Raw genomic sequence first — 26,398 nt, 5'->3', positions numbered from 1 at the left:
ACAGACAAGAATTGGATTATACTTGCTTTTCTCTCCAAAAATCTCAGTCTCCAGCCTACTAAAATTAGAGCAGTGACAATGAGATTCTCAAAATTGCACTTAAGCTATGTCAGGTAAAAGTCCCCAGACTCTGGAATCTGGTCACTTTTTATTTTAAGTGATTGCAAACCGAGGACATCAGACATGTGCCTTCAGTAGACAAGGAACTCAGGATCTCTTAGGTGGATAGTCTTCTTTCTCCTGTTTTCTTTCCTCCCAGGAGATGGGCTTGTCTCTCTCCCCAAAACAACAGGGGGCTTGGTGATGAAGCATGTTGCAACCTGAAAACACAACTGGACCATGGCGCTGTAGTTAAGACAAAAATGTCTGGGACCAGAAGGATCCAAGAGAAAGGCCGGGACATGCATTCTTTGTGGATGGACAGAACATCTATAGTCACATTCATTATCTGTGTAGTTATAGTCTATGAGGTCACTATGAACACTGAATTAATGAATACTAAGCCATTACTCTTGGACTCTTGGGAGAAATACAGGAGAAATTCGAGGATCCTGTAAGCCTCTAGTCACAACATTTGTGTCAACCAACCAATACACAACCTTATTTTATGTGTGTTTCTGTTTAAAGGCATCTTATTTAATATATATTGTTGATTCATTAACATGAGCTCATGGCCAACAGCACTCTAACTGATGCCTGAACAGAGTTTATCTGACACATGTACTTTTTCCCTAAGGCACATCACAACCTTCTTGCACTTAGGAACTCTAGACAGCACTGCAGCACTGTGCTTGGGGACTATTATTTAACAGAAAAGCCACCAACAGAAAGCACAGAGATGTGACAAACATGGCACTAAAGAGATCATCAGAAGTACACTGTTTACAGTATGAGAACTGAAACAAGAAGGTAGAGTGTTGCCGTATTTAACTTCAGCTGCGAATGTGACTCCAGTTTTTTGCATGTCTGCATAGGACCACAAAGGTACATATATATTGATCTGGGAGTTACAAATAAATTTTAGCGAGTAAGCAAATTCGCAAATACAGAACCTATGAATAATAAGAATCGACTGTTGATTATCAGAGGGCCCAGAGCCCCAGCGTTCTGTATTGATTGGGTTTTCTACATACACCTCCCTCTGCATGCTTTACATTAGTGAGACTGGTCCCCAGCTCTCCATTCCACCCCTCATTTTTCATGTTGGCCATTGCTGGCAAGAGCTGTGTTCCTGCTTTATGACAAATCCCATGGCTGTGACTGATTGTCTAGCCAGCTCTGGTCCCTGGGCCCAGCACAGCCTGTCAGGCTGGGGCTTCATGTCTTCATTAGCTCAGTCCCCAGAGCAGGCATATGGCTGGTATCCAGGCGAGAAGATAAAGAGAATCAGATACCACCACCCTGCAAATCTCTTACTGAGTGGAGTCTGGAAAAAGAAACCTTGGCTCACCTTCCATCCAGCCACAAGCCAAGTTATGCCCCTCATTCCACTGGAGCCAGTGAAAGCCAGTAAGGCTTCAGATCTGACCCTGTCTCTACTCCCCTCACACCCCGAATACAACTTCATTTTCTTTTCTCCTTACAAATGTTTATGTTAGCTCCCCAGAGTCTTAGGGTGTGGATGATGAGCTTTCATTCCACGGGGCAGATGCTGTAACACAGGACTGGGTCAATTGTTCCTACTCCAGTTTGATCCCAGCCCTATTCTCCTGACTCCAGAAGAAGGATGGGTCATTGTTCTGTAACTAGAACTTAACCCTCTGTGAAATATTCCAAAAGAGCTAAAGTGAACCTTCTGTTATTCAGTCCCCTGACAACTGAAAACCCATTCCACAGAAAAGAAATAGAGAATGCAAATGTGTGTGGGCAGAAAGTCCAGAGAAAGTCTTGGAAGCGCAATTGTTGGAGTCAATTTGCATGGGGAAGGAACTGCTGTATAAAGTGACTGTCTCCAGAGAGCAAGTCTACAGCCAGGTGGTATGACCAGATGTAGGGGATCTATCCATGCTCATCCCCAACAGCAAAAGGAGGGAGGGAACAAAGTGAGGCTAAAGCTTCCATCTTCATTCTGAGCTGTCAATCTGGCCTTTTCCCTGGCATTAAACTCCCTGGGAAGGAAATGAAGGTACCTGCCAGTTGGCAGGAAGCCGGAGAAAGAGCAAGTTCAATCCAATTATAATTGGATTCAATCAAATTTAAGAAGAAAATTCCATCCAAAGCAGAGCATCATGAAGACAGCAGTTGAAGAAAACTCATTAGCTTGAGAGTCCCCACATCTCCCAATTAAAAAATTCCCTAGACCACTCCCAGTCCTAACCCCTTTTTATCCACGAAAATGGTGAAGACTAAAAATCTGTGCTCTCCTAAGCAACACAAGCCAAATGCAAATACTAAATGGAGGTGGTGGTAGAGCCGTCCCTAAATGACTGGATGGATTCAGGAGCTTTCGTCTACCTGTGGTTTGTTGCTGCATCCTTCCTTCTAAGGTGCTTTTCAAGAAATTCCTTCAAGGTGGTTTCTGCAGCCTCCTGCCCTGAACGAGGCCTGTACTGGTGAAAGAAGGAGGAATTCTGTCTCTGTGAATTAACCGAGATGCCCAGTGCATGTTACCCTCTCACATACACACATATATACACACACATGTGTGTGCACACACACCACTGAGGGCCCGTTTCCCATAAAGTGAATATCAAAAACCAAAATGCTCCTAATATACCTATTTTGGAAGAAAAGACACAGACTTGCTTTGAGAGTTGAGAACTAGCCTTCTTGATCAATACATTCTGCTGCCAGCCCCTTCCTTGCTCAGAAAGTGAATTTGAAGTCAGAGAGAAAATCAGGACAGAATCAGAAAATAGGAAAGAAATACCATTCTGTCAGAAATTTTTCAATAGGCCTTTCTCCCAGCAAATCCCAATCCAATTGCAATTTCTACCCATTATTGTTTTAAACTGAATGCATCATTTAACTTTCATATCATCTTGCTTTTATGTATTTTTCCAGCCTGATTAGATTTCTTTTTTAACTGTAAGGGCAGCCCCCAGGACATTTTCTTGTGTTTAGAGTCCTCATTTGTCTCCTTGTGGGGAAGAACTTTCTCTAGATTAGAAATCCTTCCAGGCATGTTAAAAGTGGCAAAACAAACTCTAGAAATGAGAAGAGTGGTTGAGGTGGTTAAACCTCCTGGGCCTTAAATCAGTGGTAAATATCTACCAATTGGCTTTTGGGGTGGGGGGAGCCCTCGTTTATAGCATTTGCCAATTTTCACGGTGTAAATATTCCCACCATGGCCAATTTCAAGCCACAAGGAGACATCAGTGAAGCTAAAACAGCAAAGAACCATGTCTGGTAGGCTCCTGGGAGCCAGTGCGGCTGAGTGGGCTTCAGCATGCCACCGGCCCTTAACGCCTTTGTCACCCAGACATACTTTGAGGTTTTCCAGTGGCCACCCAGTTCCAGCAGGAATGAAAGTGCACAGTCCCTAACTGTCATGGAGGGGTTTTAGTGACTGTTTGAAAGGGGTTTCCGGGTCACGGGAGAATAGTTGTTATTAAAAGGCAAAGGCCATGACTGTGATCCAAGAATGAGGGAAATGGACTTCATCCATCCCTTTGTACTCTGTTGGCCTGCATCAGGAATGTCTGCTTTGGAGACTTTGTTTATGTGAGAATAGAGACAAAGCCTGGGATGAGGAGAGAAGGCTGTCTGTGGAGAGCTGGGGCAGGTGGGTGGGTCTCTTGGTGTGAAGAAATTAATCCCTTTGTTTTCTCTTATCTCCATCTCTCCATCCCGCCCACCTGGCCTTCCTCCTTCTTGTATGCTGCCCTGCCCCTCTGCTCTCACTCCCCAGAGAGTTTTCCAAAGAGAGGGAGAAGGCCAAGGCTCGGGGAGATTTCCAGAAGCTTCGAGAGAAGCAGCAGCTAGAAGAGGACCTGAAGGGCTACCTGGACTGGATCACCCAGGCAGAGGACATTGACCCCGAGAATGAGGATGAAGGCATGGATGAGGAAAAGCCCCGAAACAGTGAGCAGTCTTTCTGTCTTGGGTTAGGTTCCGGGAGAGGGAGGAGACAGGGGCCAGAACAGCAAGACTGTCTATGACCAACTTGTCCTTATAGTTTGTCTTGCTGGAGCAATATTCGATGCATTGATAACAATCATCTCTACTCAAAGAAATTCGTCACAGATGTGATATAATTGCTGTTGATCTGTAAAGCTTCATATTCCTTTTAGAAAGATTCTAAAAGACGGTTGAGGTTTTGCTAAGGTGGACTCTTTTTTTTTTTTTTTTTTAATCAGACATCCTCCTCCAGGCTCATCTTTTTGGGCAGGAGGCAGATTATGGTCTTCCCATTAGAGTATTAATGTCCTATTGTGTAGGAATGTGTATACACATATATCCTAACACACATATATAAAGATATGAGTTTAGTTTCTTGTCCTTATTAGCAGGCATTATGTCCATTGTGTTCAAACTCCCCAGTTGAGTTCTGTGTGTTTCTGCTCATTAGTAACTGAGTTCTAATTGGGAATCTGGGAGAAGGAGCAGGTGGAGGGAAGAGGGAAGAAGACAGTCAAAGATGTGAATAGAGAACAAAATCTCTGCTCCCTCATTTCAAAGACTGATTTAATACATCTATCAACTGTTCCCTTTCTGATAATTCTGCTCAAGGTACAAATACAAAATTAAAACACACAAACAATAAGGGACTCATAACAACATAATTTAATAACCTAAGGAGACCTTTATGCTCTACTAAGTAGTTTTGCAAGTTCAAAGACAGCACCTTTGATGGATTGTAACAGTGAACAATGATGCCATTGAGGGTCTTTCTGGAAAAATGCCTGGCAGCTTGTATTATACTGTTGATGGTACTGTGGAGTAGTTGATTCGTTTGTGGACTGAATGGTATGGTGAATAAATAAATTGGCCTGTGAGTAACAGAGAAACTTACCTCTAAGGCACAGGAATTGGCATCTTGGCTCCTCTCTTCACCTTAAGTCGGGGTGAAGCCCCTAACTCATGATTAATGGTGATGAGCATGCTTCTTACTGTGTTATTTAAAATGTGCAGTATCCCCTACTCACTTGGCAATTAATTGCCATCCACAGAGACGTATAGTTATTCTGTTCTCTGGCTAAAGCCAGAGCTTCCAAGGAGAAGTATGCTGCTTCCTTGCCTTGCCCATTAAGTGAATAAATTCCAGGGAGTTTCCAGCATGGAGTATTGTCTGCTGCTAGAGCAGACCACATTGACAAGGCCCATTTGCCCACACTGCTGGCTAAGCTTTAGGAAGAGCATACTGAACTGCATACCCCAATGGACAGGGTCTCTGCCTCATTTTCATAAGCCCAAATACAGAAGAAATCAGACTCCGGAGGCTCTTGTGTCTCTCACCACATGGCTGGAGGACACTTTTGAGTCTGCTTCTTGTCCTCAATCAGTCTGTCCTGGGAGGATGGAATGGGAGCCTAGCTCCTTTAGTTGTGGAGTTGATGGTGGAAGAGTTCTAGGGGATGGGGCAAGGGAATAAGTATTCAAAAAAGCAAGATATAGAGAGTAAAAAAAATAACACTTGCAGTGAAGTGAATGTGAGAAACTTAGGAATGGAGCCAGAAAACGGGTCCAAAGGACTGTCTATTGGAGAATTCCAATTAGAAGCAGAGTTGATGTGATTAAATTATTAAGGAATTGGCAACCTAACAGACCTGCAGGAAAGGCAAGTCTATGGCTTCAGAACGATATTCTCTTCTTCAAAACTTCATAATTTGCCCTTCAAAACAAATACAAGAGGAGAAGTGCTGCTACAAATTACATGTGTGTCTCAAAGTAATATCTTGGCCTTTGAAATTGCTAAAAGATTACAGTTTAGTATATTTGCCAGTTCTTTGCAGTTCCAAAATTAAGGAACTTAATTAAAAAATTATAAATAAGGAATTTAATTAAAAATTAAAATTTTTAAGGGAAAAAGGGTATTATCACTCTTCATCGATGGTTCTGGCAACTTCCAGGCAGAATCCCCATCAGCCCTTACTAGACGCACCGGTGACCCAGAGTTGGCTCCAGCACAAGGGAAGTTCAATGGCACATTCTGTGGTATCTGGGCTTATCAAGAGGGGATCCAACGACTCATTTTTTTCTAGGCAAACCTACAAAATCACTGAAGAAGTTGAAGGAACAGGGGTTGGGAAGACAACAGAGTAAAAGAGCATAGTAGGGAAGCATTTCTTTAAGTTATCAGAACAAACAATGTGGCCAGTAAAATTATATGCAAAAATATATTCTAGTTCATTCTTTCTTCCTTCCCTCCAACCATCAATCAACTAAGGGCAACTCTGTGCCAGTCATTGTTTTAGGCACTGGGGATATAGCAATGAACAAAATAGTCAAACTTCCTTGCCCTCGTGGAAATTATATTCTAGTGGGGAGATGGACAATAAATTAAATAGTATGTCAGAGAGTGACAAAATGACAAGTACTATGAAGACAGAAGTGTTGAGAGGTGGCCAGTAAATACCTCACTGTGGAGGTAGCATTTGAATAAAGACTTGAAGACAATAAGGAAATGAAACATAGATATTTGGGAAAAGAGCATTCTGGGCAGAGGGACTAGCCCATGCAAAGGCGTCAAGGTAGGAGGATGGTGGACATAGAAACAGAAGGGAGGCTAATGTGACCAGGTAGGAGTGAATAACAAGGACAGTGGTAGGAGATGAGGTTCAAGGTTAACCAAGAGTAGATCATGAAAATCATTGTAAGAATTTGGACTTTTACTAGAGGTGAGCCAAGAAGCCCCTGGTGGTTTCAAGCTGAGAAGTGACACAGCCTATATATATTTGACAGGATCCCCCCAGCTGCCACATGCAGAATGAAATGGAAGTGAACAAGGGTTACGCAGGGAGCCAGATAGGCTACTGCCCCGGGAGATGGTGCTGCCTTATGCTGGTAACACGACGTGGTGGGTCAGGCTCCAGAATAGTCTCATTTGCTGGCATATCAGATATGGGATGTGAGAGACAGAGAATTCAAGGAGATCCCAAGACAATTATCCTCAGCAGTAGTAAGAGCTGAATCATCATTTATTGATTTAGGGAAGATGATGACAGGAAAAGATGTCAGGGCGGGAGTATCCGGAAAACCATCTTGGACCTTTAGGTTTGAAATGTCCATTGGACTTCCAAGTGGAGATGTTGAGTGTGCAACTGGGATAAATCTGAGTCTGTGGAAAAGCCTGGGCAGAATTATAATTTGTAGAGTCAATAGTCACCCAGCTGTGATAGTAGGGCATAGTGTAGACAGAAGTGAGACGCAGCCTAAGAACCTGAGTCCCAGTGATGTTTGGAGACAAGAGTGATGAAGAAGAACCAACAAGGGAGACTTAAAAAGGTATGGTCAGACAGACAGACAGGAGGAAAAGAGGGGGAGTATCTGTGTTGCCCTGAGGCCAAGCTGGGTGAGTACTAAAAGCTGGTCATTGGGCTTAGCAATGTGGAGGCCACCACTGGGTGAAATAGTGAGGTTCAAAGCTGGAGGGCAAATGAGAGTCTTCTTTCATGAGTCTCTTGGGTCTAGATACTTCACAGGATGGTATCAGGCATTGTTTGCAGACCTCCTGTTGTTGTGACACACGTGGTCTAGCTGTGAGCCATCTAAAGAAAGAGGAGAGGAAGAGATTCACGCAAACCAGCCTGCCTGTATCTACAAGCCAGCCTTGCATTCTCTCTCAATCTTGAGTCATTTCAGTACTAGCCATTGCCTCTGCGATTGGCTTCAGACAGCCTTGGGAAAAAGAGAAAATGACACTCAAGAGCTATTTTGGTGCCAAAAAGAATAGAAGCAAGCAAAAGTCATGCTTGTGCACTTTGCATTTTTGATACTTCCAAAGCAGGCAGACGCATGGGTCTTGGCCTCCAAGCTCTACTCCTCCTGGATAAAGACTGGGGTAATGTGGAACCCTCCCCCTCACCCCTCCCCCTCCAAGCAGCAAGAAGGCTCCCTTGTGAAGGCACCACTTACAAAACTATCACGGACACGGAACCCATTGTCATCAAGAGAGACACGTTGCTCCAAGAGCTGGGCCCATTTCCCAGCTTCAATGTCAAATCGGACAGAAGGCCAGTCATTAGAGAGACATAGAGAAAGAGAGAAAGTCAGAAATTTCTTCTCTCTTTTTCCTCCTCAGGATCAAAAAACTGCACGTATTAAATATCGATCCATATGAGAGTGTCTCTATCGTGCCATTAAGACAATTTAAATGCACTCACAGACCTCTAATGCTTGCAGTCTAAGACAGACATTTATGTGGATGAGCCTATAAAAGACAGACAGACGGTAGGACCAAAACATTGAATTTCCACATAGATAAGCAGGATTAAATATTTACGCCCATGGTGTTCAGTTATGTGACACGGGAGCCACTTTGGCAATCATCATTAGCTGACGAAGCCGCGTGACAGCTCTGTGCCCCGCAGAGTCTAGGGTAGTGGATTATTGAAATACGGAAATTTGAGGGCTTATGAGAGCTGCAGGTTGCCCACAAAAGGGCCCCGTGTGGCTTGAGAGCAGTAATCTGAATATCACTGATTTACATTATATACGTGTCAAGGGCATGTGTATCGTTATTCCAACCTTTCCTTTTGTTTTACATTTTCATCAGTGAAATCCGCATTTACCCTGGACTTGACTTGTGGTCAGGGGTTGCCAGGCATCTGGATTTCTGTGACAGAATCCCACCAAGGATCTGGCTCTGCAATCATGAGAAGAAACACTAACAACTGTCTTTTCCTTGATTCCCTTCTCAGCTTGCTCCCTTTAGTTACCATGTGTTAGAGGACATGACCGCATGCCTCTCAGTGAAAACAGACTCCATGCAGACCCCAGAGATCTCTTGTCCCCTGTGTTAACTCCCACTGGTCCTAATTGGGACCCTAAAACTTTAGTGTTAGAATGTGGCCTTAGAGATAAAGTGCGGAAACCAGAATCCAACACAGGAACAATAATTCACCTGAGTGGGTTATTAACAAGGGCAGGACTCGGACCCAGGTCCCCTGATTATCCATATGAGACTCATTCTACCACACTGTGGAGCTTCTCACAGAAGCCTTTTCAGACAGTTCTGGGCAAAAACCCTCCCTAACCCTCCCTAGGGGCTCCCATGGCCCTAGGGTTTCTTCCCCTTTTTGCATGCCTGCTAAGCCACACTGTGAGGTCCTCAGCCAGCCGCCCTTAATTCGCCTTCTGCCCCTCCTCCCTGACAAAGCCCCAAGCCTTGGAAATAATAGTGTGCGTAGAAGCCAAGGGACTTACAAGAATTTGTGAGTCCGTCTGCATAAGCAGGCTTGGGTCAAGCGTGTTCTTTCCTGCCCTGAGCAGAGAAGCTCAGACCATCACCAGACTTGAGTAGCTTCCCTATTCTGTCCCCTCAGAGTGACTGTCTTTTGGCATCACTGATGATTCCCTCTCCAAGTGCTCCCTACACTATACACTGGGGCTCCACTGTGAGACTCATTCATGGATTCTTCTGGCTCTTGTATTAATCAGTACCCCTAGGTGGGGCTTCTGGACCCAGGATTGTATGCAGTACCTCACGTGGGGAATCATGTCATCACAGAGGCCCAGGTGGGCCTTCCCAAAGGTAGCACGTCTGCTTTTGGAGAAGACTCTGGCCCTGAAGCGTGTCCTTGTCCCAGCCTGGGGAGCTGTGGAGAGCTACTGGAGGGGTGGCATCGACTATGCAGGGACAAGTCAGGTGTGCCAATCTCATGGATCAGCCATAAATTTCTTAAAGCAAAACCAGTTTGGGGGTAAAGCTTGCTGACCTGGACCTGTTGGGAGACCATGAAAGCCTTCTCAGTGAATGGCGGCTGTAGGCTCCTGGAGGAATGAAGAAGAAAAAGGTACATAGCATTTTAACAGTATTTGACGGCCTGCCCATTCAGCCTTAGGTCAGCGTTAAGGGTGCCTGACTGGTCTGTGACATCATAAGTTAGTAAGGGCTCTGTTCCCGCTCAGGAGGCCCCTGTGCAGTCTTTCCAACACCCCACCCCCCACCCACTCAGGGAGACTCCCAGTTCATAGCACCTTCTCAAGACAGAAGGAAGCTGGTTGCACCATTGTAGAGCCCAGGGCTCCATGGGGATGCCACAGGAAGGAGAATGAGGCAGGCTCGTGCCCCAACACAGTTACACACAACTAGCTCCAGAAAACAAATGGTTACATTTATGGTAAGGAATAGAGTCAACATCCGCTGAGAAACATGCCAAAAAACAGTTCCTTACACATTTTTAGACACCTGCCTTTGTTTTGGTTTAGCCTTTACTGCCTAAACGCCCATGGCAGCAAGCACACAGCCAGGCACTTGCTAGGCAACGCTGAGGTTTCCCAGAGACAAAGGATCACCCACCGAGCCACCAGACCGCTCCTGCCATGGCAACGGGACAAGTGAGAACTGTTTTCCTGGGAGCACTGGCCAACCATGTGCCCCACAGAGGCAGAGCAAAGAGGCTGTTAGCTCTTGAAGAACTGAGCAAGACCAGGAGTCCTCAGTGGGGCCCCAGAGCTTGGAAGACCCACTTCTTCTCCAGCTTCTGGGGGACAGCACCCTCTGCCTTCCAGGCAGGGTCTCAGCCCAAACTAGTGTCTTCTGAGCCCTCTTCTGTCTTAGCAGCTTCGCCACCCTCCAAGCGACCAGCTACTGGGCTACGACTTCTTCCTCCCTCTTTCTCCTCCCTCCTCTTCTTCTGTGATCCTTCCTCCATTCAGTCAGCCACCAGACCTTAGGTGGTCCCCCTACCCCACCGAAATCCCCTGGCTCTCTCCCTCCCCTTCTTACCGCCCCTCTTCCCCAAGGTAGTAACCACCTGGGAAACTACCATACACCCTGCTTGGTAGAGCAGAATTCGTACTTCTAGAGCAGGTCAGTCTCCTGCTCAGAAGCTCTCAATGACTCTCCACAGCTGCAGAATAAAGCCCAAGCCTTTTCCCCCTGTATTCTTAGCACCTCAGATCTATCCCAGCCAACAGCTTTAATATATCACTCCCTACTCCCCTTCAACAAAACCAGACTACTCTTGTTTTTCAGATAGGCCTGCTACTTCCTCGCTTCTGGACTTCCATGCATCTCTGCCTGACATACATTCTCCTCCTCACCTGCCCCGACCCTGCCCAGTCCTCCCAGACTCTCTCAGTCCTCCTAGACTCTCCGTCTCACGACAGGCAGTGCCAGATACTCTTGACCTCTGCCCCGCCTCACTGGTGTCAATACAGATGGCCCAGCCCTCTCGTTGTACAAAAAACCCTCAGGAGGCAAACACTATGCTTTCCCAACTTCTTACTCGCTGTCCCACTTAGCATCCAGGACAGTGATTCATATTTCAGAGACTTCCCTCCTCCAAAAAATATTGAACTGAATTGAATCAAACCCAGCTCTGTGGATCAAGAATATTAAGGTTTTATGTCTCTACTTACTTGGCCAAATACCTTTTGTCTAGTCTTAGCCATACTCACAATAGGCCCTCGGAAAATGTACCATCATTGACAATGTGGGTAGAAGTGAGTCAGGGGCTGAGGAAGTGGGCCTAGAAGAACAGCTGGAAGGAGCTAGAATTCTAGACCCACTGAAAGAGAAAGCTGGGTGGTCAATAGATCAAGGGGGAGACTTCCTGAGGGGGAGTCATTGTTCTGCAGCTTGTGCTTTTGGGTTCTGAGATTGGATAGCGGACACATACCAGCCCTTCATGGGTTCTCCTGATAGAGGCAAGACAAGGGAAAGGGCATGATAGGGGACATGTCTTTTCCTTGCATGCAAGATAGGAAAGACATAGATTATCTCACTTAACCCTCCCCACGATAATCTTATGTCGATACTCCCATCTTCATTTTATCGATGGGAAAACTGAGGCTTGGAGAAATTCACTTGTTCATGTCACATAGCTTGTGCGTTGCCCAGCCTCAGCTAGGCAGGCCTTGATCCCAGTTCTGCTGACTCTGTACTATGTTCCTTTATACTCCTATATACTCCTTATACCATAGTCCCTCCCCTCAGTGATATGAGGGCTGTCCTCTTCCTCCAACCAGAAGGGATCTAGAAGAGGGCCAGCTAACCCTCCTGGGAGGCCAGAGTAGGCTTTGCTCTGTAGCAAATCAGTAGCACTGATCACCTTCAGTCTAATGGGCAAAGCAAGATGGGCAGAGAAAAGAAGGAGGGGGAGGGCTGTAGAGGGAAAACAGTGGCAGGGAAAACTGATCTTAAATGTTAACAAAAAGGGGCATGAGTTTGATTTTTAAAGAAAGAGAAAAGATTAGCTTTATTTTTATAAGAACTACATTTGAAACATGAAAGGAAGTGGTGACATTATCTTGTTCAAGCAAAAATCAAAAACAAAAACAAAAACAAATAAGTTAACTTGAGATCAAAAACTATCCATCTCATGGGACAGGTCGTACCCACCTGGCTCAGTCGGTAGAGCACATAACTCTTGATCTGAGGGTCATGAGTTCAAGCCCCATGCTGGGCATTGAACCTACTTAAAATAAAATCTGTTTCATCTTTTTTTTTTTTTTTTAAAAAACCATTTGGAATGGTTTAAGAGACAGTCTTGCTTAAAAGAAAACATGAATTATATGACCTATCAGAGTTTCTTTCAGTTCAGGGACCGTTTTGGACTTGATTAAAAGAGAGTGCCACCAGAATGGTTCAGGAACGGGGTGTTCTAACTCACTGATCATCCACTCTCCTTCCTTGGCAAACCCCATGAAGGCTGTGATATGGTTTTCCCATGATAATGCAGGATTGTGCAGTGCTACAGGGCCATCCCTTCCAAGCCTCCAGCAATCCCAGGAACCTTGGCATGGTGGGGGCCCAGAAGAATAATCTCTGGCCAGGGACAGCCTCACAGTGAGGAGTTCATATGTGGTGTTTTCGAAGAAGTCTTTTCACCTACCTGAAGCCACAAAACCCTTTGACCAATGGATCTGCCCACTCAGGCTCGCCCAGGGTAGGTGCCCTGATTTGATTTTAATTTGGGGCTTTGCAAACAGATCGACACACCTGGGAGCTGGAAGTAGCTCAGCAAAAGGATCAAAGGGGAGATGAATCACTCTAAATTTCCCTTTGATCTATTTTCTCCGAAAACCAGTGTTCGGCCCCCAAACAAAACAACCCACAGTACAGTTGCCCTTGGCTCCCAACACCCACCCCTCCCTTACTTCCACATAAGCACTGGGAGATAAAAGCCCCATGTCACATCAAGATATATTACCTGTCAGACGGCTGGTAGTGAAGGAGAAGGAGTGACAGCTCCTGCCTCTGTCATTCCTCGCTGCGGTAGAAAATCCTCATCTGTTGATGGAGGGAGATCAGCCACGGACTACATTTCCATCATCAGGGCACATGGCATGGGAGGCCAGGGCAAGGGGGACAGACCCTGAGATTGCTGGCCTTACAGTAGCAGAAGAGTTTGGAGGAAACCTCCAAAATGACCTCTGCCATTCAGAATATCAAGACGAAAAAACACAGGCAGGGTCTTAAGGGGACTTACAGCCTAGTGAAGGAGACAGATGCACAAGCAGGTCATAGCAATGAGTTGAAGGAATGGAAAAGGTAATAGAGAAATATGGAGGCAAAGGAGTGGCGTTTGGAAGGGGATGGATGGGGCTTTCTACCCAGGGAATGATTCTGAAAGGGGCTGTGTCAGTCGGGGTGGGCTAATCATTGTCATAAGCAACCTCCAAATTGTGTCTGGCGCCTGACACAGTGACGGTTACTTCTTGCACCACAGTTCAGTGTGGGTTTGGTGTTGGTAGGAGGGGAAGTTCGTCTCCATACAGACTTTGGGAACCAGGTCTTCCTGCTCACAGTTCTACCAGCCCCTGGGCCTCAGAGACCTCCATGGGTCCTCTGCATCAGGCCAGCAGCAGAGGGAAGGGAGAGGGAGTGTGATGGCCAGACATAGGAGTGTGGGCATGGCTCCCATCCTCACCTCATTGACCAGAATATTTCTCAGCTCCAGCTAGCTTCCAGGGGCTAGAAAACCTAGCCTAGCTAAGTGCTGGGGTAGAGGGGCGGGAAGGGGGAAGAACAACTGGGGTTGGGTGAACACAGGGCAGAGGCTGTGCCCTCCCAAAGACTGGGAACAGTTCAGAAGGCCAAAAGGGTAAAAAAAAAAAAGGGCATTGTAAGCTGAGGGAGCCATATATATCAAGGATAGAGGCAAGTAACTGGAGGCGGGAGGAGAAGAGGAGGAGGAGGAAGGAAAAAAATGTTACTTTAGGGTGCATGGGGAGAAACCAAAGATTGAGCCAAGAAGGAAGACAGCCCTGGTCCCAGAGGGCTTCAGATATAGACCTTATCCTGTGAATAAGGAAGAACCACCCAAGAGACTTAAGCAGAGGTCACTGTGGAAAAGCCACCCCGACCTTGATGGGAACCAATGGTTGTAGGGAGAGAGAAGCTGGAAGCAGGGAGATCAGTCATTTCAGGGGCCAATACGGCCAAAATGAGGATCAAAGAAGGAGAATGGTTTGCAAAGATGGCCTTCCACCTGTCGCCTGCATCCACTAGGAGAGTCCTGGGGGCTAGCCGACCAAGAAGCCTTTGGAAAATATTCCCTGTGCTTTTCCAGACCCAAGGATGGTGGAGGGGTTACAGCGGTGACCTGCCCCCCTGAAGGACTCCCCACTGGGAGCTGGTTTATCTTGTCTGGGAGCTCTGTCAGTCCTTGGCCCCTGCTTTCCAGTCCTGTTTCTTTCCATGACTAAACACACCAACAAACAGTGCCTTTCCCCTGACAGGTGCCACATGTAGAATTCAAGTGACTCTACCCCCATTTAATCCCTGCCCTTATGATTAAGTGGCTTATGAAAAAAAAAAAGGTTGAGTAACAACCCCAAACATAGGGCTTTGATAGCTCCATCCTTCAGGATTACTTCATCAAATGGAAATGCACATGCCTCTGGTGATAACTACAGTGTTTCCAGAGAGATTTATGCTCCCATATAATAGGAAAGATTTCATCCTCTTAAATAACTATAGTACCTGCTGTAAGTGCCGGACTATTAATCATTGTGATCACTTTGCGTTTAAGCCTCGTGGTTAGTGGGACGGGACTGGAGCCTGGTCAGAACAACAGAGAATCACCCTAAGGGAGCTGCTCAGTAGAAAGGTGGTCCCTTGGGAAGATGGATGGAACTCTTAAATCCAGAAGGCAACATGTCAGCGCTAGGCTGGGCTGCAGGCAGTGGGGAAAGGGAAAGCTGGAACAGGGAAGACTGGGCCAGTTAAGTATTATTCCTGCCTCCATCTGGTCTGCTAGAACAAATTCCCATAGACTGCCTGGCTTCAACAAGAGACATTTATTTCTCATACTTCTGGAGGTTAGAAGTCCAAGATCAGAGTGCCAGCATGGTCAAGTTCTTGGAGGGTCCTCTTCCTGTTTATAAAGGGCTATTTTCTTTCTGTGTCCTCATGTGGTAAAAAGAGCACAAGCCATCTCCCTGACCCCTTCTTTTGAGGCCACTAATCCCCATCTTAAAGGCTCTATACTCATGATCTAATGACTTCCCAAAGGCCCACCTCCAATACCATCACACTGGGATTAGGGTTTCAACATACAGATTTGGGGCAACACAAACATTCAGTCCATTGCAGTGACCTTTCTGTGTCCCTATACTAGACCCTGGATTCCTTCTCAAGTCAAGTGGATGGCTCCAGCACAATCAGAAAATCACAGAATCCTAAAGCCCCAGGGCACACAGGGGTGTCCCGGTCACTGAGTCTCTCTCCTAGCCTCCGGGCAGAACCACACAGTGTCCTGTCACGCCTTACGTACCTATTAAGTGCCCTGGGGTCTAAAAGAAGCATCTGGATTATTTCTATAGGGCTCTATCTCCTCTAAGACTGGCTTGTTTTCTGAAGACAGCAAAGGGCAGATTTTCTCCCCACTCATGGTGTTCACAAACTTACTTTCTCTCAAAGATGCGTGCAGGTATCAACACTCCCAGGGCAGACCACAGAATGTGCTCAAGGGTAACATAGTGGGAACTGGGCAAAGGCCTCCCAGAATAGAACAAGCAGTGTTGTTCATTTCCAAGCACCTGATTTCAATCCTAAACTTGGACTTCACTGGAAAGTCCAAACTTTCCTCCTCCTGCCCCCAGTTCGGATCCTCCAGCAGGACCCACATGAATCATGACACTCAGCACCAACCCTCCTCAAAGGGGAGGATGAGCCAGAAAAATGTGTTTGCCCAGAAGACCTGATTCCCAAAATAAAGCTCATGAATGAATGGTCTCTGCAAAGGTCACCGAAGAAGACCAGAGAGAGAGTCGAATGTCCTATTCCAGGTGATATCTCCAGATGGCCTAGGAAGAAAAAAAAAAAAGGAAGAGAAAGAAAGATTTAGCCATTTATTTAGATTCATACAAATACATACTCCTGGCAACAGAGATTTAATTCATATTAGTTCATCAGACTGACCAAAACTACCCCCAGCAAAGATCTGCAAGGGTGATTCACTAAAACAGAACTTTGATGAAAGTAAGTTAAAGTTTGTCCTTTCCAAAAATACACATTTGAATTTTGACAAGTTTCTTTGGTGTTAATTTGTCTTATTTTTATTTTTTACAAAAAGATATGGGTATGAAGATATTTTTTAAATGTCTAGACAAAAAAAAAATGCCTTTGATGCTCCCTAAATCATGCTCTAAAAATCATTTGCCAACATAAAGCTCGTTTTGCATAACCTAACCCATGCACAGGACTTCACAGCGGCTCATACTCGAGAACACAAACAGTCCAAGATTAGAGGTCAAGAGAAAATATAAACACAGGCTCAAAGCTGTTAAAGAATTATTACAATGGCCCTGAAACTTGTCTGTGCTTTGGTTGGGTGTGACATAATAGATCTGTTCTCAATGACTTACTGATGAGGTGGAAAGCCTTAATTATATGCTTGACAGGCTGGCTTTAAGGGGAAAAGCCTTTGTTTACCTTACCAATTCCAAGCTTCAAATCAGCCTGTCCAACCGTTATATCTCATTTCAATGACTCATGAGATATGATAATGGTATCTCATATCAGGCCAGTTATTATGTTAACAAAATTCTCTGAAAATAGCAACACAGACATATAGATACAGACACACACACACACACACACACACACACACACACACGAGCGAGAAAAAATTGAGGACCCCTTTCTTGTCAGAAATACTCAGAATTGGAGTCTCATTATATTTATTATTACTTGCTTTGGTAAGCTGATATGACTCAAAGCTTGGTGTGATGTTTGCCGTGCCCAGCAGAGGCAGAGAAAAAGATCGCCCCTATCACCTGAGAGGAGAGCCTCTGCTTGGCATGAAAAGTAAAGCAAATGGTAGAGGGTCCTAGGCCCCTCGACCTGCAGCCTGTTCTGCCATTCCACAGGGACTATGAAAGTTGCAATGGTCATTTGCCGACAACCAGGCAAAGGGCCTTGGTTTTCACCAGGAAGATCCCAAGCTTTAGTAAAAATTATAGAACTTCTTCTTGAGCCTCTCAGATGGTATATGATCATTTTCATCAGTTATAACTTCCATGATCACATTAATCTATGCGGTCCCCAATCAAGGGGGAGTTGAGGGTACACACAATGTGAGATGAATGGCCCTCCCCTTTCTCTCCTAAAAGGATAATAGTTTTGGGTGGGGACAGTCCCATGTGTTGCAGTGGCCCTGAGGACCCTGAAAAAAAACAGGCCAGCCAAGCTTCCAGGCCCCACTCAGTTACCAACTGGCAGTCGTTCTTAGTCTCCTCATTGGTAAAACGAGGTTTGGGGTCAGACAGCTCTGGACACCCCTTCCAGATCTCTGTTTTGTTCCTATAGTTCTAAGGTGACATACATTTGCTTTAGTCCTAGGAGTCTGAACCAAATTTAGATTTTTCCAGTCCATCATACCTCAGTCAATTCTAGAAACCTGCAGTTCCCAGACTCGTGAATTGGCACTGGGTCTCCTGCAGGACTCCCCAACCCCTGAAAGCCAGCCTGTTCTTCCAAAGACCCTCCTGGAATCTGCATGCTTTCTGTCCTCCCTACCTGGAAAGTCCAGCTCCACCATCTGTCTTTGGAACTGCGTTGTCCCCATTCCCACCTTCTATCCCCTCCTGTAACCCTCCCCACTCCTCATGCCTAGCACACCCACTTCAGGCCTGCAAGATATAGCACGTCTATTTATTTATCCATTTTCTACCATCTCCTGGGTGGCGTACCTTGTGAGGGCGAGAACTTTGTATTCTCAACACTGCTAGCAAAGGGTCAATGAATCTCCATTAGAAAGGGGGTGGGGATGGGGGGAGAAAAGTGGGGTTGGCCCGAATGTCTGGTGCTCTGCCATTAGGAGCAGATGACTGGGGCCTGCCTTGTCACTGTGTCAGAGCTAAAGCCAGGAAGAGCCAGATCTGATACAGCAGAGGATATATAATGAATGAGACATACAAATTACTGCTTTGTCTTCCATTTCTTGTCTGCCAACATTTCTTTCTAACTTCTGTGAGAGGATGGGATCATTCCATAGAGTTTTTCTTCAGGCTCTCACCTCTTCTCCCCTTTATTCTTCAAATCCATGCAGAGAAGTATCAGAAATATCCTTATTCTATTTCTCTCCACGAGGCCAGCTAGCCAGTGGTCAGGAAATGGTTAAGAGAGTACCAAGAATAAATGCTTAACTGCTTCTTTAGGATAGGAAAGCTGAATATGTTTAAGGCTTGAAAAGGTCAACTCTCTTCCAAGGGGGCAGAGGTTTGATTTTTATCCATTATGTGGTCTTTGGCATAATGCTCGTTTCATTCACTGGATGCGATGGAGATTTATGGAGTAAATGTTATCACAAGCTGAGACTTAATGAGATCTCAACTGTATCTCCTGGATGTAGTGGAAAGCAACCATTTTGGTAATAAATAGAGAATAGCATCTAATTTGTAAATTCCCCTTTCCGTTTCTAAGTTTAATCAGATCAGTGAAACTGAAGGGAATTGTTGATGACCCAAAATTATTTTCCATGCCTCAGTCTGGCCAGGAAGCATCGCTCCTAACGGAAATGGCATGTTGCTCTGGCAATGGAAGGGGATGACATTTGTCATTAGACTAACCCAATTGTTGCATATTAAAAAATATGTTTAGACCAAAATCTATTTAAAACCAAACTGGAACTGGGGCTCCATAGCCCTGTTACTATTGTCACCGGTTCATAGAAGCAAAAATTCTTTCCAAATAAACTACAGAGATCTGTAGCCGGGGCCACTCTAAAAGGACCCCTGTGACTTCATTTTGACCCAACTGAGACATCCAGAGTAAGACTAGAAGGGCCACCATGGTGCCCAAGCTGTGGTCGCAAATAACCTTTCATAGCATGGCAGACAGCAAGTTAGGAGACCAGAACACAGTCTCTGGCAGGTTCTGGGTTTCACATAGGGTTTAAAAAAAGAATTAAAGGAGCACAAAAGGGAGGTAAATGCAGCTATCTTTCCAGTTGTGCTTAGTTTTTCACAATGAATGGTGGGTAAAGATTTTTATAGATTGTCTTCTCTTCTCAAGAGCTATAAGCATTTCCAGGGCAGGGCCCAAGGCACGGGGGAGTCACTGTTAGCACGCAGTAGGAACCTCATGAATATTTCATGGAAGGACTGACAACAATGATGAAGACACTGGGGTTGGTGGGGTGGGGGTTGATGGCCCCAAAGGGAGAGCCGTTAACTGCAGCCCGCTTTAGGGTTTGGCCCTGGGAGTACATATGTCATCACTAATAAGTGCTCAGAGTCCAGATGACCTTTTAGATGCAAAACAAGTGATCTTGAGATTCTTCTGTTTAGCCTGCATTTTGCTTTTCCATTCCCTAATAAATATATATGGCATCCAGGCATGCTACACACAGAGTATTATTACTGAAAATTATGAACAACAGCTACCACTTCTCAAGCACATCCTTTAGCTTGTAGTATCTTTAATCCTCACTTAAGCCTCTGAGATTGGTAATATTATCTCTCTTTTTCAGATGAAAAAGATGAGGTTCAGATAATTTGCCCAAGGCCAGGCAGCCAACAGGAGGCTTAGCCAGGGGTCATGCCCAGGGCTGTCTGACTCTAATGGCAAGCCTCTTTCTCTTTTGTCGGCAGGAAAGATCAAGCACAAAGAACAAGGTAGCCCCCAAAATACCTAGTGATAGGGAGGGGAAATCTAGGGGCAGGAAGACCCTGGAAAGCAGTCAGGAGACCTTGTTCTTAGCCTCAGCTCTAATACGAATAGCTCTGGGACCTCAAACAAACTCTTCCTCTTCTGGGTCTCAGTTTCCTAGGATACAAAAGTAATACTCCATCTCCAGTTTTCTATAAATCCTTGAGCATTCTGATCCCTTAAAGACCCCTCTGGCGCTGTCTTTTTCTTTGAGTCATATATCCCAGAAGTGATGGCTGGCTGGACTGGGGAGAGAATGTCCTCATTTCGCAGACCCTGGCTCCCTCCCTCTTGGCTGGGCAGCAGTGGCTCCAAGATGGAAGCTTCCCTCCGGCATCCAGCAGCTACTCCATGGCCCACACTCTCCTGCTGTGTGCCCAGAACCAATATCCCAAGAACTGTCTTGCCTTGAAAGCATCGAACAGTAGAATTTCAGCACTGGAAAGTGTCGCAGAAGCTCATTCCTGCGCCCCTGGTTTCTCCGTCTCTGTCCGGGTGAAATTCATCTATAGCATCTATACAAGACAGAGTCTCACCCCCACTTTCTCAAACACTCTGTGGGAGGAAAGCCCCCTCCCTCTTTGTGCACCTTTAGGTTTTATAAAAATTATTCCTTCTCCTGAGCTGACACCTGCAGCTGTTTCTTTTCCACACACTGGTCTGAGGTGTCAGGGGTGCGACAAGGCCCTCCCAACGGCACTGTTAATTATCCTCCCTCAGCTAATTCCTCACACTAATTGCTTCTCTCTCTCTGTTCTCCCTCCGGCCTTACGTTTCTGTCAGGGGCGTGCTTCTGACATCTTTGCCCACCTCTTCTCATTGGTCCTCCCAGTAACAAATGAGGGAAGCACAGAGCTCTTCAGACTATGTGTCCTCCCCAGACACTGAGTCAGGGCTAAGGAGGACCCTGGAATGCAGGGCTTCTGTCTCTGGCACAGACGGTTTCTGCAACACGTCTCTGCCTGCGTCTCTCTTTCCCCCACCCTCATGCAGCCTGACCTCTGTGCTTGGTACCTCCAATCTGCAAGGAGGCTCACTCCCCTACAGTCTTGTTAGAATAAAAAATGGGTTACTGTCTCCTTTCTGCTTTTCCCAAATAGGGCAAATACCCTATCTTCACTCCTTTGCAGCTAACCATCAGATCGGGTGCACTCCCACAACGCAAGTGACAAAACCCAATAGAGCTGCATGAGTCTGCCTGAGGTCCCCATGTCCCCACTGTACAGACCTACCAACACCTGTTGATCATGCAGGCCACACACGCAGCCCTGCCCTTCCTTACTTGAGAAGCCTGTTCCTTATCCCACCTACCGTGGTGGAGACTCCATCTGAAAACCAGAACTTCTGTGTCCTTCTTTCTAGGTTTCCTGGGCCACTGAGCCCACAGCACGAAGCCTCATAGAATGAGTTCCAGGTGAACCCAAGGTCGTGCCTCCCATCTAAAACCACTTACTGGAGCATTAGCATTCCCACTTCCAGCCCGTGCCTCCAGGCCTTTTGCTTGTTGAAGACAATTGTCCCAGTTCTCTAGGTTTCAAAAACACTTTCTCTCTTCTAAAGGAAGAACAGTCAGCCTCTCCAGCAAGCCCAGCTCTCCTGAGAAATTACAGAAGAGTTTTAAGATTAGGGAAAAGAGGGAGGAGGGATGAAGGGTGAATAATACCTTTGATTCAGATTAAATTTGGAGGGGAAGAGTCTAGAGGGAGAGACTATGGACTAGAATAATAAAGCGACATTGTCTGGCATTACCACCCCCCAGCTCTCCTTGCACATTTGGCTTGGGGTTGATTCTCCTCCTCTGCCTGGTTCAGGGTCACCTCACTGCTGTTGGCATGAGCACCCTACCCCGCAGCAGCTAGTCTTGGCCCTTCTCCAGTATAGCCCAAGAGAGAGGAAGGAGACTTTAGTGCGTGGCTGACTGTGCGTGTTCCAGTCCCCGCCCTGATGAAACGGAAGGAAGGAAACAATGGTGACCTTGACCCCAACCCAGAGACGCCCGTCCGCACTCTGAGCATCGTGGAAGAACACCGACTGACCGCTTGCAGGGGGGCTTCCAGCCTCCGGCCCAAATGGAGTCCTGCTCCCGGCCTTGCACACTTCCCATCTGGTTTCCCAGGGAAATCAGCATCATGCCACAGAAGGAGCCTCGCTTTCTGAGGGCTGCGGTGGAAAGAAAAGGACCCGAGAGGAAAGTAGAGAAGAGCGGGTGAGTCAGTGAGGTGCGGCTCTTCCTTCCATGCATGAGCCAGAAAGTCAAAGGCACCGTTGGCTGGGGGAGCAGCAGCAAGCTGACAACTGACCAGACCTGCATCCTCACCCCGGCTCTGCGCCTGCACAGCCTCAGTCTCCTCACCTAGAAACCATGAAGGAAGATGCCTTCCCTGGCTGTCTCCCTGGGTGGTCGTGAGAATTAAAATGGCATCGTTTCCTGAGACTGACACCAAACAGAGCTGTACTCCTTCTAGCGAGCAGAGAAAGAACTAAGAGCACTGAACTACCTGGTACAAACAGTGTCTATTTGCGGGGGAAGAAGGCTGTGATTCCGTGGAATTCAGGAAGGCATTAGGACTTGGAGGTAAAGAGGGTCTTGAGCCCATGGAGGAGGAACAGGGACACAGATGTAAGGCACACAGATGTAAGTGGGTGCGTGGTGACTGGCCAGCCTCAAACAGTGGCATCAAACCAAGCTTGTCCACAGCAGAGGTGGAGAGGAGAGCTGAATGCCTGGCCCCGAGCATCCATTGGCTGGAGGTGGAATGGGGCTTTGGGTGGGGGAGCAAACCAAATCACAGGGGCCTCAGGAGGCAGGCTGAGGGTCTTCTGTGGTGCGACACAGTGTTGTGACATTGGGAAACGTGCCGAGGGAAAGCTCCCCAGCAGAAGAGAGAATCGGGTAAGGGCTCCAGGAACCCCTTCTGTCTGGGCCCCGCCCAACCCCCCACAAACAGGCCACAACATGGGGATGCGTCAGTCCGAGCACCGTTGTTGTAAAGCTCAGTTGTGTTTCCTCAGCAGAAGAAACCTTAGGAAGCTCCTCTCAAACCCCCAGCAAAGACTTGAAAACCCCCAATAATGACTACGTCCTAGACTGCCAAGGCAGCCAGGCCACTTGGGACACGTTTCTTATGTTAGGGCAAACTCTTCACCCCTCCAGCTATTTCTTGATAACTTTTCCTTGTAGAACTACTTTAAGCAGGCAGTATCTTGCCCCTGTAAGCAAAGACTCCAAATATTTGAAGAGGGTGATGAGGCCTCTTTAAAAAAAAAAAAAAAAAAAAAAAAGGTTTTATTTATTTGGGAGATAGCAAGCTAGAGAGAGAGAGAACCATAAGCAGGAGGAGGGGCAGCGGGAACAACTGACTCCCCGCAGAGCAGGCAGCGTGATGCGGAGCTCTATCCCAGGACCCTGGGATCATGACCCAAGCTGAAGGCTGATGCTTAACTGACTGAGCCACCCAGGGGCCCCATGATGAGACCTCTTAACCTACCTTATCTAGATTAAACCTTTCCAAGTTTGTGCCTAGAACATGGCATACCACCCTTTACCATCCTATAAGATCTCTGTCCCAGAAATCCACCTCTGTCTGCTGCCCCTCCCTGAACAGGATCCTGAGCTCCGAATCCCAGTCTAACAGGATCTGATTGATGCAGAGGAGGGGAGCACCACTTCCCTGGGTCTTTGCCCTGGGTGGGGGTCTAGGATCGTGTGAAGTGACACTGCAGAGGGACCTCTCCATGACAGATGTGGGCCGTTAAAGTAACAAGATGGACCCCGGAATGCATCGTCACCCCAGAAAGAAGGAGGAAAGTAACAAGCGCAAGCCCCCGGCAGGAAGAGCGGGGAGATTAATTAAAGGAAAGGACTTGCCACAGAAGGGGGCGAGCTGATTGGTATTCTGACAGCTGCCCATAAACTCACCGATTAAATGACGGGGCTGAGGAGACACCATGCAGTTAGGAGCTAAAGTGACTCACTTTACATAAATGCTGCGTATGGAGGCAGCCTCTTAATTTAAGGCAACAATTTACTTGCACGCTGGAGGGGAAGGCAAGGCTAAGACCCTTCCGTAGAGAGAGTGCTCCTCACTCAAGGCGGTACCCGCAACTTTTGAGATTCTGCTGGGCCCCTGGAAATCTGACCTGGGTCAAAATTGCCTCGAGTAGCAGAAAACAGTGAAGGGGAAGACAGAGTCTGAGAGAGAAGAGAACATGAGAGTGAATTGTGAGCTCTACAGCCTTTGGAAACAGCAGAGAACAGGGTGCAAAGTATAAAACTCACCAGCAGTGGAACTTCCGAATTCCAGACAAGGGGAGAGCTCAGCTGTGATGTGCCAGCGTGAACTTTGATCCTCTCCATGGTGCGTGTGAATGGCAAGTGAGAAAGGCGGCAGCACTGCATGGTGGAAAGAGGACTGTCCCTCTACTGCCAACTAGCCTTGTGACCCTGGGCGCATCACTGACCTTCTCTGGACCTTAATATTCCCATCTGTAAAATGAAAGCCACCCCTTCTAACCGTACAATGCAGATATTACTCAGATCTCCGTTTGCAGTGCAGAAACTGAACCACAAAGGAGTGAAGTTCCACGTCCAATGTCACAGAGCTCCAAGTGGCAGAGACCGGAGACAGACTCAGGCCACCGGGCTCCAGAGCCCAGGCTCCTAACCATGCTGCTCTGTGTCCTGCCTCCCCCTCTTAGCATAAAAGAGCTGGCAGGGAGGCCCTAGGCAGGATTATGAAATAAGTGGTTTCTCCCCCAGAACCTCCACCTGTATTTTCTGCTTCTCTTCTCCTCTCAGTGATCCAGGCATATCTGCAGGGCTCTCTAGTCCTCTCTTATGACTAAGAAAGGACTTTATAAATTCATGCAATATACATAATGGCTAAGAGGGGAGACTTGGCATAGCATACCATAGTTCAAAGGCTGGATCTTCTTAGCTGCTTGCTTTGAATAAGTGACTTAATTCTCTAAGCCTCAACTTCCTGATCTATAATATGGAACACATAATGGGGACATACAATCCCTCATAGGATGGTTCGAGGCTTGAATCAGCGTATATAAAGTGTATGGAGGAGGAGCTATTATATAGTAAGTGATCAAAAAACAATTATTCAATACTATTAGTATTAAGATAGGAATGGCTGATACTACTATTACACATCCAAGAGTATTTGCCCTCTGAGGGTAAAAGACCCTAAATGAAGGAATGACCGGTAGACATCCCTGGACTTGTTTGAAGAGGGATGGAGGAAGCAAGTCGCTCTCCATTCCTGTTATATCATACCACATGGGCGACCAGTTACTGCTAAACCAGGCTTTGGGAACTAGAATAATGTCCTTCTTTCAGCCTAAAATCAGTTTGTGCCCTAAAAGAACTGAGCTTCCAAAGGGATCCTACACAGAAAGGCCACCATCATCCATGTCCAGAAGATCCCGTTTCAACCCCAGTGGCTGGGCTGAGCTCTGTTTGCCTGGGGGATGTCCTGGCTCTCTTGCGTGATGGGATGTCCTGTTTCCTCCATCGTCCCGAGGGTCTGAGAATGTTCCACACTGCCCCGCCGTCCCCAGGGAAGGTGCAGCAGGGTGGGGGAGGAAGGAGGGCCAAAAGCCGAAGTTCGGATATTTGTCTAAGGAGGCTGAACTTCCTTCCCCTACCTCCGCCGGCCACCGGTCACCGGCCACCTCCCCCTACCCGCTCCAATGGCCCGACTCCGTGGCGCCACGATTGTGGACAGAAATTTTCTGCTTGGGAACACTAGATGTTTATGGCCTGCTGAGAGTACAATGACCCTGGTTTTCTTCTTTGGATTATAGCTGCAGAACAAGGGCAGGCATTTATGCCTCTTCCCAGTTTATAGCAGTAATAATAATTATTACGATGGCACATCGTACTTATATTGTGCCTTTTTAATAAGGCCACTTTGTTTGGCTTCTTAATATTTAATCCTGTTTTATATTTACTTTCTGATGGCTTAACATCAACCAGGTTTTAATTGCTTATGTGGAGGAAGCCTTGCTGGGCCAGGGCTGGCAGGAAGCTTCTGAGAACGCTCTGGGGGCTGTGGCAACGTTCACCATGACCTTTCAACCCACACAGGCCACCATGGTTGGGCTCCAATTCGCTTTAGCTTCTCACCACTCTCTCCTTTTCTACAGTTTACTTTTCTCCTCTCCTTCTCCCTCTCTTTCTTT

General features: G+C 46.7%; 1 protein-coding gene across 17 annotated transcripts in view; it reads left to right on the top strand.

Moving 5' to 3' along the window:
* Positions 1-26,398, top strand: part of LOC111159674 (calcium voltage-gated channel subunit alpha1 C) — a 621,933-nt gene that overhangs the window by 439,100 nt on the left and 156,435 nt on the right. For all 17 annotated transcript variants that reach the window (XM_022522246.1, XM_022522244.1, XM_022522241.1 and 14 more), the window contains exon 9: positions 3,851-4,023. In XM_022522246.1, coding sequence (XP_022377954.1) covers positions 3,851-4,023 — 173 coding nt within the window. The remainder of the gene's footprint in view (positions 1-3,850; positions 4,024-26,398) is intronic.

This window comes from Enhydra lutris, unplaced genomic scaffold (assembly GCF_002288905.1).
Source record: "Enhydra lutris kenyoni isolate GAN:26980312 unplaced genomic scaffold, ASM228890v2 scaffoldscaffold69, whole genome shotgun sequence".
Lineage (NCBI taxonomy): Eukaryota > Metazoa > Chordata > Mammalia > Carnivora > Mustelidae > Enhydra > Enhydra lutris.
The sequence above is the reverse complement of the archived record's forward strand: the minus strand, read 5'-3'. Positions and strand labels throughout refer to the sequence as shown.